Raw genomic sequence first — 12,341 nt, 5'->3', positions numbered from 1 at the left:
GGTACAATGAAGGCTCATCATGAACAATAATATATTTGGGTTTTTAAGACTCCAGACAGCTGAAATGAAAACAAGCAAACGGTACAACTTTGTAATAATGTCACACGTCCTAGGGCTTCCTCCTTTCCAGTCAAGTTGGATGTGAAATAACCGATCCAGAGAGGCTGCTGGAGCACTGTGAGCTGTTTCAGGGTGTGCTCCGGTCTTCTAATGTGGAAGTGGAGACAGTTTCTCTCAGTGGACCCTCGACAGCATTAACTTAACCTTTTGTGATTTACCTAACTAAAATATGAGTCTTTGATATTAAAGAAACTACAGATACTAATCCCATCCCATAAGCTTGTAATCCCCCACAATTCTCCACTCAGTTCCCGTCATCAGTGTCTCTATCCGCTTCCGACAGCTGCCTTCCTCATCACTTCTTCATCCTGTACGGACAGCTCCGTCAGTTTACGGCCCAGCCTCTCATGAAGGTCCAGGTATTTGGCCACGCAGCGGTCCAAGCACACCGACTCGCCCTTAGTCAGCTCTGCCTCTTTGTAATGGGGCGGTACACACTTCCTGTGGCAGGCGTTGGTCATTCTGAGAGGAGAGGAAGCCTGGGGTCAGTCTGATTCTTCAAATATTACACGCAAAAACCAATATGAAAAACATTTTCATTGTGCCTGAGCATTTTAATATGAAGTCCCACAACATAACAAGCTTTCACTTGGTACAGCTCCATCTGCTGGATTTAGATTTTGTTTATATGCTGGGTCAGAGTCTCACCTGACCAAATGCACTGATTTGACTTAAAGTCTTCTTTTAAAATATTTTGAAGACATTATTATTTATGTTTTTCTCAGTTGAAAGAGTTATTGATTCAGATCATCTGTACAGGCCTGCCATGCACTTTATTAGGAACACTTGTGCAATCTAAATCGATCACAACAACTCTGATACAAATTCCAGTTATGCCCCTTTCATTAATGGAGTGGACAGAATTTGCAACACAGTGAAGTATACCACAGACCCATTAATAAACGTTTATTCTCTTCACGCCAACAAAATGCACATACATATTTATCCCTCTCTCTTTCTGCAGCATTCTGTAGGGATCTTTAGCTCTGGAGCTGTTTCAGATTTATGATTTCTGCTCTGTTCACCTGCATAGAGTTTATTGTCTGTCATTTCTCTTTCCACTTTCTTCTCGCCCTAGCTGGTTGCGGCAGCTTTAACTCCAACCAAAGTCTGGTTCTTCCTTTAAAATTAAGTTGTTTTTTTATCACTTATGTCACCAAGTTAGCCCGAATGTGTTAAGTGCCCGAGGTGACTTACTTACTTTTCTGATTTGGTTCTACATATGGCTCTTCCACAGGATGTCAACACTTGACTGCAACATTTCTAGACAAACTGAAAATGTGGATAGAACAAAGTGGAAAGAAACCACCCTACTTTTCTGACTAAGTCATGCAGCACCTTTGATTTATTATGTATTTCAATATGTTTTAACATGTCAAAGCAGGTAAAGCTAAGGAAACTAATATAACTAATGACGGTCACACTACAGGAAAGGTGTCACTGAAAAAGATTAATTGCAATAAAGACTTATGTTCGGCACAGATGGTTACTGCCCAGTTGTGCTCTGAATTGAACTTCTTGTTTTAAAACACAATAATCTAATCTTGATCTGCAGTTCTTCCTGTACTTACAAAACCACCTCAGCCTTTTTCTCCACAATTAGCGCCATGTCACACTTGTGCCGCTCTCCACAGGCATCACTAAAACTATGTACTTGTGACGGCGTCAGACATATGTCCTGGATAAAGATTAGTCTTGCTATTGTTCCCAGCGGTTCAGAACTAAAGATGCAAAGACACAAGAAAGTCGAGTAGAAAGGCAGAACTCAGATGACTTTTTAAAAAGCCGAAAAGACAATGCAATTTGAACTCAACTACACTCAGTCATTATTCAGACGTAAATCATCTTATAAAATAATTTGTCTATCAGAAGGCCGAGATTATTTGGTTGTTCTCAATCAGACAATAGTTGTTTTTTTTTTTGTTTGTTTTTTTAAATAAGACTGTATTGATTACATCATTGCAGGTTAATAGTAAAAACTCACATGATAGATGTTTGCAAGTGAAGAGATTTTAATATACAGTAGTTTAAATGCCCTTGCTTGTCTGCCCTGCCTGCTCTCTGTGTGCCCCATTGACTGTATATACTCAATATAGCCCTGAGACGGACTGGCTACCTGTCCAGGGTGTACCACGCCCCTCGCCCAATGACAGCTGGGATAGGCTAACCCCGTGACCCGCCAGAGGACGAGCGGTTACAGAAAGTGAATGAATGAATGAATGATTAAAAACACAGCGTCTTTTTTAAAAAATATTTACGCGCATAAACATGATTTCATTTCTATAATTTCAAAAAAAAAAAAAAAATGTTGTGGGGCTTGTACATAACAGATCCACAGAAGCATTAAGTAGTGAATACAGTCTCAAATCATTATGTTGCTAGCATCAGTGCTATCTCTTCAGGTATTTATTGTTGTATGTTTTTATTAAACTAGCCACCATTTGTGTAGTATTATAATAAACCACGTAAAGGAAATTAAATTTAAGGAAAGTACGCGAAGGATACGATAGCTTATAAACCCTATAATTTTAATTAGGGACAGCTAGCTTAGCTTGTTTTGGATTTACCGGTTGTACATGTCAGCCATCATCTCCACCTCCAGCTCCGCCGCCAACTGCTGCGCCTTCATAGGATCCATGTCCTCCTTCCAGTCCTGCTCTCACGGGGCCTTGACCACAAACACGCCGTCCCGGTGACACTCTGAAGCGGACAGCACACGACAAGGAGCCTACCCACTGCTTCTTCTGTAACCTTCAGAACCTGCAAGAAAACACGTGTATACCATTTCCTCCAACACTTCCGGTGTCAATAAAGTTGGATTCAAACACGGAAAACGGTGACACGAGAAGTGCGCCCTCTAAAGGCATGTCTATATATTTCATGAACAGACGCTTTACCAAGAAAGAAAAAGCCTCGGCATGAAATACAAACAGTGTTTAATAAACCGTAATTATTTACTTTAAATGAAAACATTTGTGCATAACAAAATAATAACTCAAAATAAATTTTTTTTTCCACACATGGACTCCACAGAAGTGCTTTGATCTTAATCAGTCTATTTAAATCTCACTGATAATGTAAATTGTATAAAATTATTAACAAATTAAATGTTAAATGTGAACAACATTAAGAACTTTTTTCAATAGCACAAAGTTAATGCAAATTAAACATCAATTTGAAACTTATAAACTGAACTAAATGAAAACCAGATAGTGATTTTTGCATGTTGATAATTGCCAGAAAGTGACTGACGGTGACAAAACAAAAAAGAAAGGATGTAAAAAAATCTACTGTACATAGCTCCACAGCTGAATTGATCTGGCATCTCTAAACAAAATTAAAACCTGAACATGGACTCAGAACAACAAAGTGCTAGGAACGCTAAGTGTACTCCGCATCATCCTCAGTCATCAATCACGTCCACGTCTTCCTCCTCTTCTTCGTCAGGAGTTACGTCCATGATCACACTCTCCTCACACTCTCCGGTCTGAGGCACTTTGTCTGGGGAGTACAGCAGAACATCCACCTCCTCTTCCTCTTCTTCGCCCTGCCCTTGACCGCAGCCTGAGGTCTTGCCGATTCCGTCAGCTTCAGACAAAAGTGGATCCGTTTTCTCAGAGCTCTGTGGGTTCAGGTTTTGGTCCAAAGCTGCCCTGTTCTCCTCGAACAGGTGGGTGTCACAATGAGAGGATTTATTGCTGACGGCAGACGGCATTGAAACTGATCCTCCGCACAAAACTCCTGCAAACAAAAGGAAGTATAAACAGAGCTACTGAGATTTTGTTTATACAAAGACTGTTTTGCTTTATTTTTAATTCTTTGACTATCCATACTCGTGGTTTTGGCATAAATTGCCTCAGACAGATATCTGAAAACTCTGTTGACGTCTACAAAGCCAAAGCTAAAAGAAAGAGTTGGGGGATTTTTCCGATGCAATACAATCAGTAGGGATGTCCCGATCAAGCTTTTTTTTGGCCCCCAATCCGATACTGATCATTTAATTTTAAGTGTAAATCAGAGTTCTGGCTCAATCTTAAACAAAATTTCCTCCCCTGGAGAATCATAAGGCTTTTATTGTCTTACATGTATTGTCCTAAATCACGTGTACACCGTGCGACTGTATTAAATAAAATACATAGGGCCATCATATCTAATGTAGAGTCGACAGGATAGCTCGTACCTTAGCTCCAGAAGCTCTAGTACAGAAATGGGCTGATCATCTAAACCGATAAACTCAGTATCCCTTTCTGAAATATTTTTGTCCTTGACGCTCAAAGAAAGTTATTTTTTAAATGCAGCATTCAGTGTTTGTTGTTATTGTTGCTGTACAGCCTTAGCCTGAAGTGTACTCAACGTATTCTGTTTTGTGATTTTCTTTTGCCAAACCAAGGTGAATCTCCACCACACTGCATAATTTACAGATTGCTGTCTGACTGATTTCTGGCAGCTTTGATGTTAGCCAACCACCATCAAAAGCAGAAGAAGTCGTATTGCCGCTACAGGGATGTGGTTTTGGTTCATGGCAGGCCTAAATAAATAAATGCAAAAGATAAGGCTTATAAATGCAGTCAGGACATCCCTAACAATCAGTGTGCAATCAGAAAATTCAGAAGCAAGACAGAGCCAGTAGCACGACTACAGACTCTCACTGCATGTCTCAAATCTACATTACATTCTGAAAAAAGATACAAGAGTCTACAGTCGCGCTAGTGGCTCACTCAACGCAATGAACAAAGAAAACAAAACCACTGGGAAACTACTGAAATTACTGTGAGCGCTAATGAAACTCCAAACCACAAAAAACATGCTTCTTCTTTCAGAAGTTTCTAAGTCATAGTTTGATGTTCTGCCTCTTTGAGAACTAGAATTTCAAGTTGTGGCCTGCTGCTTCATGCACTGTCAGCTTATAAGCTGCAAATCTACTATGAAATGGAAAAAGGAGACGTATATAAATACCTTCATCAGGATTCTTCAGAGGCTCCTCCTCCTCAGCCGACAGCTTGACCATCCCTTTATCCAGGGCATCACAAGAAGACATAGGATGGTTTTCACTAGCTAACAAACTGGTCTCCTCATTAGCAGACCTGTTTGAATCACCGCCGTGCGTTTTGCTCTCCTGACCTGCAGATGCGCTGGACATCTGATTGTTGTTTTTATCTTGTGTCACATTGAAAATGACGATATCTTCGCCAGCTTTCGCCCTCTCTCTACTCTCTGCCTCTTCAGCTGCTTTTGCTTTCTTAGCTTCACTTTCTTCACCCCCTCCAGGTTCACTTCTCTCCCGACTTTCTATGCACTTCCTTATTTTTGAGTGCTGCTTTTTGATAAGTTTTTGAAACTCCTTCAGAGAGACCATCCGCGGCCGTTTGGGTGTGCCAAGCTTTCTTATGTGATTACCACCGTCTGCCTCAGCCTTGCCAGTGCACTCAACAACTACAGCATTCTTGGGTGGATCCACTTCACTCTGACTTCTCCTCCATTTTCTGCACGTTCTCTTTGTTCTTTCATCCTCCTCCTCTTTTTGCAACTCACTTTTCACACCGTCGCTCTTGTTTTCAATGATAGCAGGAACGCCATCTGCAGGGTTCTCTTCAAGGTTCATTTTCCGTGGCCTTCCACGTCTCCTCTTCGGGAGAGAGTCTCCTTGCTCATTCACAAACGTAGCTCTGGAGACTGTAGGTTTTAAAGCTGAAAAACTAGCAGGGATCATGTTCCCCACTGTCTCTTGACATTTTTTCACAAAGCCTCTGGTCCTGATCCGAGTCTGCCCAGCAGTAAGATCCCAAGACCGCCTGCTTCTCCTTCTCACGCCTTCTGTGTTGCTTGACAATCTGCATGGCTTGTTTGGAGAGTCGTTTAACAAACTCACTGAATAAAAGTTCTTTGCTCCATCACTGACTTTGGAATTTTTGTATGCCAAAAAAGAACCGGCGGCATCCTGTGGAATATTTGTGTACTTTCTCTTCATCCCACTAAGAGCTTTGGCGTCTCTTTTAGCATCATCAAGTTTATGTTTTAAACTTTCCTTCATCAGCTCTGGGTCAGATTTCAGCTCTGCTGCTGAATTTGTTTTCATCTCTCCTACACTACTCCCTGTTTCGTCACAACTCGTCCCATTTGTTGCATTCAACTCCTGACGATGGTTCTTATCCTGTGGCTGAGACTCAGCTTCCTTTTCTTTGCAAGTCATGGTGCTGAGTGGAAACTGTAGTGATCCAGGGTTTTCTGTGAGCCAGGGTCGTCCATATAGCAACGGCTGCTGCTGGTTATCTTTGCCAGCGTTCGCTGAGGTGTTGAGGAGAGGTTGATGTTTTGTTGCAGAGGTACACGACTCTAAAGGAGACAGACATCGAGGAAGTTGCAAATCATCCATGCAAGGAAAGCAGAAAGACTGTCTCTCGCTTCTTTTGGACTGAGGTAAAAACTCAAGGACATGCTCGTCTTCTTGTGACGACGGCTGCTGAAATGCTGTGTAGTGTAGTTTCTGTCCTCTGCAGCAGACAGCCGAGGACATGGCTGATTGTGTTGTGGATGTCTCAGGATGTAGAGTATCTTGACCTTTTGACGGCGGCACACTTCTGCAGCTAATTTCATCGCTTTGCCCCAACGGATTGACAGATGAGTCGTAACAAGGAGAGCGCTGCTGCGGGATTAAATCATCAGGCTGTACAGCTGAGAGGCTCATGCAGCTGGGCTGGTTCTGACCTGCAAAACAACAATGGGTACCTATGCAACAGGAGGGAAGATGATGACCATCAATTCATGGTGGGATCAAAAAACAAAAAAAGAGTTTTCTGTTTGATTCTGCACTTGATTCTCACATTTTAGCAGACTATAGTCTATCACCAGAAAATTAAACTGCAACTACAATATTTTAATGATCAGTTAAGTGAAATTTCGTATCCAACCAATGTTACTGATTCCAAACGATGCTCCCACTCACGACCCGACATCCCACTCTGCAACTGTGAGGAGCTTTAACAAGGGATCACAGACGGGAAGAAGCGATTTAAAGCTTGGCTGCATTTTACTAAACTAGATGAAAATGATGCCAGTTGCCATCAGTGGCAAGCCATTAATTGCCTAGACCACAGTTTCATAAATAATCGGAAATAGTTTTGCACAACTCAACTGACCTAAATAATGTTATGGCGAAAGTTTAACTTTGTGGCTGCAGCATTGACGTGAACATGTCTGACTATTCTGAAATTACAATATTTTTCATCACATTTTCATGATGTGATCTGAAAGATTCTGAAACAGCTGGTTTTGCTGCTGAAAACCATTCAAGACTAAAACTGATCAGGAATCAGAGAATTGGATCAATAAGCAGACATGATAATGGCACCGATACTGAAATGTAATCATTTGTCATCTCTTAACGTTGTTTTGGCCCGTATTAGTATTCCATAGATTCACCAGAGGAATCAAGATGAAAATAAAAAATAAAAATAAATGACAATAATCCAATATGGCTGCTTGTTTTCAGTAACAGAGACAGCATGCAAGCACAACGACCTCTGTCTGCCTAAAAAAGCGTTGACATCTTGTTAAGAGGAAATGATAATGGTAACTTTCAGACCTAAATTTGAACTAAACAACAGTCAAATCATAATAACAATACTAAACAATGTTTATATTATAAATGTTTCTGTAAGATTTCCATGAAGATAAAACTGTCCTACCTGTATCTGTTGATGAGTGGCCACTTGGTGTCACCAAATCCTGGCAGAACACACATGCTGCATTCACCCTGCTCTGGTTGGGGTAAGGCTCTGAACCTGGGATTTGGCAGATGTCAGGTGCTCTGTCGTGTCTCGCCTGTGACTTCTCGCCGTCTCTCTCTAAGCTGGGCAGGATGTTCAGACCCATCATGATATCCTCCAACAGCCTCTCGATCTGCTCATCAGACTCCTCTGCAGAACCCTGAGGCTGGGGGAGCGGCGCTGACTCGCTGAGATCACCGCTTTGGTTCGGGGTGAAGGAGCCGCTCCGCGAGCCAGAGGTGGTGTTCGGGTGGTTTAGTTGTTTGGGGGAGTTGGCCGTGCCTAGCTGGTTCTGGATCTCTGGCTTCTGAGAAGGGAACAGATGGACTTCTTTACAATCTGTATGTGGTTTATTGTAGTAGGAGCAATCAGACTGAAAGATGAATAACAGGCTGCATTTCTTTTTGTATGCTCAGTTTGGTAACACTCAATTACGTTTACATGGACAATATTTCTTCAATCAGACTGAAATCGTGGTCACCTCAGTCTGTTCTGACTGAGGTGGCATTTGTATTCTGATCATTAGTGGAAAACTAGTGTCAATGTAAACACAACACTGGTAGCCCTCACAATTCACTACATGATATCAGTACATTCTGATATCACTGCGAATCTAGCCACGCATTCATTTTCATTCTGAAGTTACGTCAGTGTTTATTTCCGTCTTTCATTCTTCACATACTCCGCAGTAGATGCAGAAAATAATTTAAAAAACCTTCAAGAAAGGCTCAAAAAATGCTTCGAGGGAAAACTAAATGAGGAGTGTGGTGCTGCTTATTTCAGGTGGAGCTGAAGATGAAACAGACTTGCTGTCTATCAAGCCTGAGGCAGCAGCCGGCCTAGACCAAAGTTAGGATTTTACCCAGCATTTGCGTCATTTCTCTTCTTTGACTTTCACTGCTCCCAGACTACAACGTGAGCTTCAACGGCTCACCAAACCGTCAGCCTGTCCACGTGCACCACCTCCTCTTCAGCCTACTCGACTCCCCAGAGAACCTCTATCAACTATACATCAAAGTAACGTCCGGTAGTTTTGGATCACTGTGTGTGTGTTGCGTAATAAATTTGCCGCTGGCATATTTCTCTCTCCGAACACTTTCTCTCTGCAGCCTGAGTTCTGACAGAGACATTTATAGTATTTCTTTGTGCTCGCCTGAGTCTGTATGCAAAGCAGTACAGCTAATTAGCATTGTGTTTTTATAACCCAGCTGCACAGATAATTAGTTAAATAGCTATTTCAAAATAACAGTTCAGTGAACTTGATGACAGCCTCAGACTTATCTACCTGTTTCAGAGGCTTCAGAATTGATGTCTCATCCTGTTCTTGCATGTTCACCACCTCCCACACTTCTCCCTTAGTCCTCCTCCTCAGCTTCACCTGCACAGAGGAGGGAAAATACGACACAAAGGATTAACTTGAATCTCTTCCTACACATCTGTTATGACAGTCTGAGCAGTAAACACATCGTGCAACAATTCTTTCATGGATGTGAATCCTCACATATTGTTCTCGTTCTTTTCTGCGTTTGTAAAAGGTAGAAGTTGTTTTAAAGTTAGGACCGCGTTAAAAGAAAGGTCAAGGCAAGGCTTGTAGTCTTCATTGGATTATTTCAGGAGGTAAAGTGGCGCCGGAAATGCAATTTAGACAGTGTTAACCCCTTAAAATTTCTGTAGTTTTCGCCTAAAAAGCATACTCAAAGTAAATTTAAAGCTCTGTCCTTGAACCATCTGGAGTACAGGCATGGCCCCTTTTAAAAGATTACACTCTGAACTTTCTTCCCCAATCATCAGAATCTGTCCAGGTGCTACTGGTACTGAATAATAGGAATTTGAATACCCTGAAAAATAAGTTGATTATGTCCACCTTTTCTTTTTTTTCCTTTCAATAATATTTGCCTTCAAAATGTTGCTTTAAGTCTTATCCAGTCCCATTTCATATTTGACAACAATACTACAATTTTTTATAAAGCTAGCACCAGGCGTGCCAAGAGTGCTCCAAAGACATGTTAAACAGTCGTCTGTTGGGTCAACTGAGGTGTCAATTTCCAATGGTGTATAACATGTGTTGGCACATAGACAGAGGGCTGAGTTTAGTCACAAAAATAGTGGGTCGTTGAAATGGCAACGGGTTAATGAGAAATTAAGGAATAACTGACTGTGAAAAAATTAATCATAAAGGCTTTAAACACATAGTATAATCTCTCATAGCTTCATAGTCTACTGATGGTAATTTTCTGAATTTTAAAATCAAATATTTGACGGAGCTAATCTGAGAAAATCAAGATCTAAGTGTAATCTCACCTAATCTAGCCTATAGTTTAATATAGTCTATACTTGTGTGGCAAATTCTTCCACTTCATCTTACCTTGAAGGAAATCTGCGCTGTCTCCATCGTCTGTTTCATCTTGTCTACTCTCTTCCCCACTGTATGTGCACGCCTCTTCTCTGCAAAGTTGTCTTCTCGTAATATCCCCTCTCTGTTGACCTGCCTCGGCTCCTCTGCATTTCCTTCATTGTCTGGCGTCTTGCCGTTTGTTCTTCCATCCTCCGACCATCTTAATCCCTTGGCGAACACCTGTGTGTCCACTCCAGACTCAGATGACTCCTGGTACGAGCCGTCTTCCTGAGCTCTCTGCGAATCATCAGTAAGGGAATTGAGTAGAGTCCCCGTTTCACTGGACAAAGCTGTAGTCGATGTGGGATTCGTTAATGCAAACTCGGCATCTCTGGAAATGTTTGGGCAAGTGGTGAAGGAAAACTGCTGCTCAAACGTGATGTTCTGAGGTTGCAAAGAGATTGAAAAATCCAAACACTGAGACGCAGGCTCCGGATTTGGAAGTTTGTTTTGACCAGAATTAATAACAGAACGGCCCATTGACTTTTCACAGGCTGTCTGTGTGCCTATAGATACACAACTTTTCTTCTTGACAGTAGACTTTTTATCTCCTCTTCCAGCTATGTTGACCTGAACTTGTGCGTCCTGCATTTTGAGGCTTTCAGGCCTCTCTCTACAACTTCCAACCAGCTTCTCCTGGGAATCATTCTGTCCCTCTACGAGGTCTGTGATTCCAAACTGGTGGGCAGCGGCCATCACCTCATTCTGCTCATTGCTTCCTTTTACCACCAGCTCCCCGGAGTACAGCAGACCGACCAGCTTCAGCAAGGTCTGGGCGTTCACAGCCTGGAGCTGGAGGTGGCGTTTGTGTCCGGATGGAGGAGATGGAGAGACTGCCAGCTTCTGAGATAAATAAGGGCTCAGGGCTGCAAGGACACAGCTGTGCGTCGGGACTGAGATACCTTCACGAACAGGAGAAGTTGGAAAAGTTAACCATGGGTTCGCTTCAGTTTAATCTACTTTAATGATCGGGTACATGTATTCTCGGTCTCACCCTCAGTTTGCAGTAGGGTATCACAGAACTGGGCGCTGTTTTGTTGTCTCTGCAGCTCTCCAAGAAGCTGCGCCCAATAGCTCGGCCACCGGAACCTATGCATGTCCACATGAATGCTAGGAGCAGAAGTTGGTGTCTTGAACAACAAAGTTAAAACACAACCAATGAAGTTCTGTCACAACATTGTGCCGTGACAGTTTAGCATCAGAATGAAAACAACTAACGCTTCTCCGTAAAGACAAAACATATATAGACAAGTGTCACATTTTTGTGGTTTTGTTGTGAGTGTTTTGTTTCCTTTTTTAAACGGCAGTGTGTGTGTACATGCTAGCATTAGCGAAACAGATAGCGTTTATTTTGGGAGCTGCTAACAGGCAGCATAGGCACATGTCGGCGCAATAATGTCAATCTCGCGAGATTCATGCGGTGAACTTCACGTTTCAGTTTTTATTTTGTTGTATTGTTTTACCAAATTGTCCGTATTAATCAAATGATTTCTGTGCATCTAAGTTTGCATCTTTCACTCATAAAATTTAAATTCTGCAAAAATATTCCCTCGACGAGTTTGCCGATGAAAGTGTCATTAACCCCTGCAACATGTGCCGAGCTAGCATAGGAGCTAGCTACGTAATTAGCGTAAAAATATAAACACATATTCCAACAAATTACATAAACTTTTACCGCTTCGAAAACAAACAATAATTTGACAATGTAGTAATCACAATTAAGGTTTGTCATAATTATTTTTGCTTATTTTACGGTGTTTAGCTAACTCCAGACTGACTTAACACACTGGCTAAGATGGAGCAGCGTTAGCTTTAAAATACGCTTACCGTTTTTTGTAGAAGTACATAAGCGTTATAATCAGTTAAAGTTTACTTATATATTTATATGTTATAAACATTTCAACAAGCGTTGCTTAAATTGAAGTCATTAAACATGTCTCGTGTAACACTCACAGGTTAATGTCGACTCCGAATTAAAAGTCTTGACGTGACAGCGACACCTTCTGGTCGCTTGGTGAAACAACACTGAGCGCACCTCAATACGGAAGTACGTCTGCTCC

At 41.7% G+C, this 12,341-nt stretch overlaps 2 protein-coding genes across 2 annotated transcripts; both read right to left on the bottom strand.

The window, feature by feature from the left end:
* Positions 1–14: 14 nt before the first annotated feature.
* timm10 (translocase of inner mitochondrial membrane 10 homolog (yeast)) lies at positions 15–2,901 on the bottom strand. The gene is made up of 2 exons (XM_084557073.1): positions 2,688–2,901; positions 15–582 (listed from the first exon to the last, which is right to left on the bottom strand). Exons 1-2 carry the CDS (start codon positions 2,756–2,758, stop codon positions 387–389), a joined length of 267 nt encoding a protein of 88 aa, XP_084413199.1. The 5' UTR covers positions 2,759–2,901; the 3' UTR covers positions 15–386.
* Positions 2,902–3,029: 128 nt separating this feature from the next.
* Positions 3,030–12,125, bottom strand: LOC311496982 (uncharacterized protein). Its single transcript, XM_084557050.1, has 6 exons — positions 11,276–12,125; positions 10,252–11,183; positions 9,172–9,264; positions 7,806–8,193; positions 5,077–6,846; positions 3,030–3,861 (listed from the first exon to the last, which is right to left on the bottom strand). Exons 1-6 carry the CDS (start codon positions 11,376–11,378, stop codon positions 3,524–3,526), a joined length of 3,624 nt encoding a protein of 1,207 aa, XP_084413176.1. The 5' UTR covers positions 11,379–12,125; the 3' UTR covers positions 3,030–3,523.
* Between the last annotated feature and the right edge of the window lie 216 nt (positions 12,126–12,341).

Source organism: Chelon labrosus (assembly GCF_963514085.1).
Source record: "Chelon labrosus genome assembly, chromosome: 2".
In the NCBI taxonomy this organism is placed as follows: domain Eukaryota; kingdom Metazoa; phylum Chordata; class Actinopteri; order Mugiliformes; family Mugilidae; genus Chelon; species Chelon labrosus.
The sequence above is the reverse complement of the archived record's forward strand: the minus strand, read 5'-3'. Positions and strand labels throughout refer to the sequence as shown.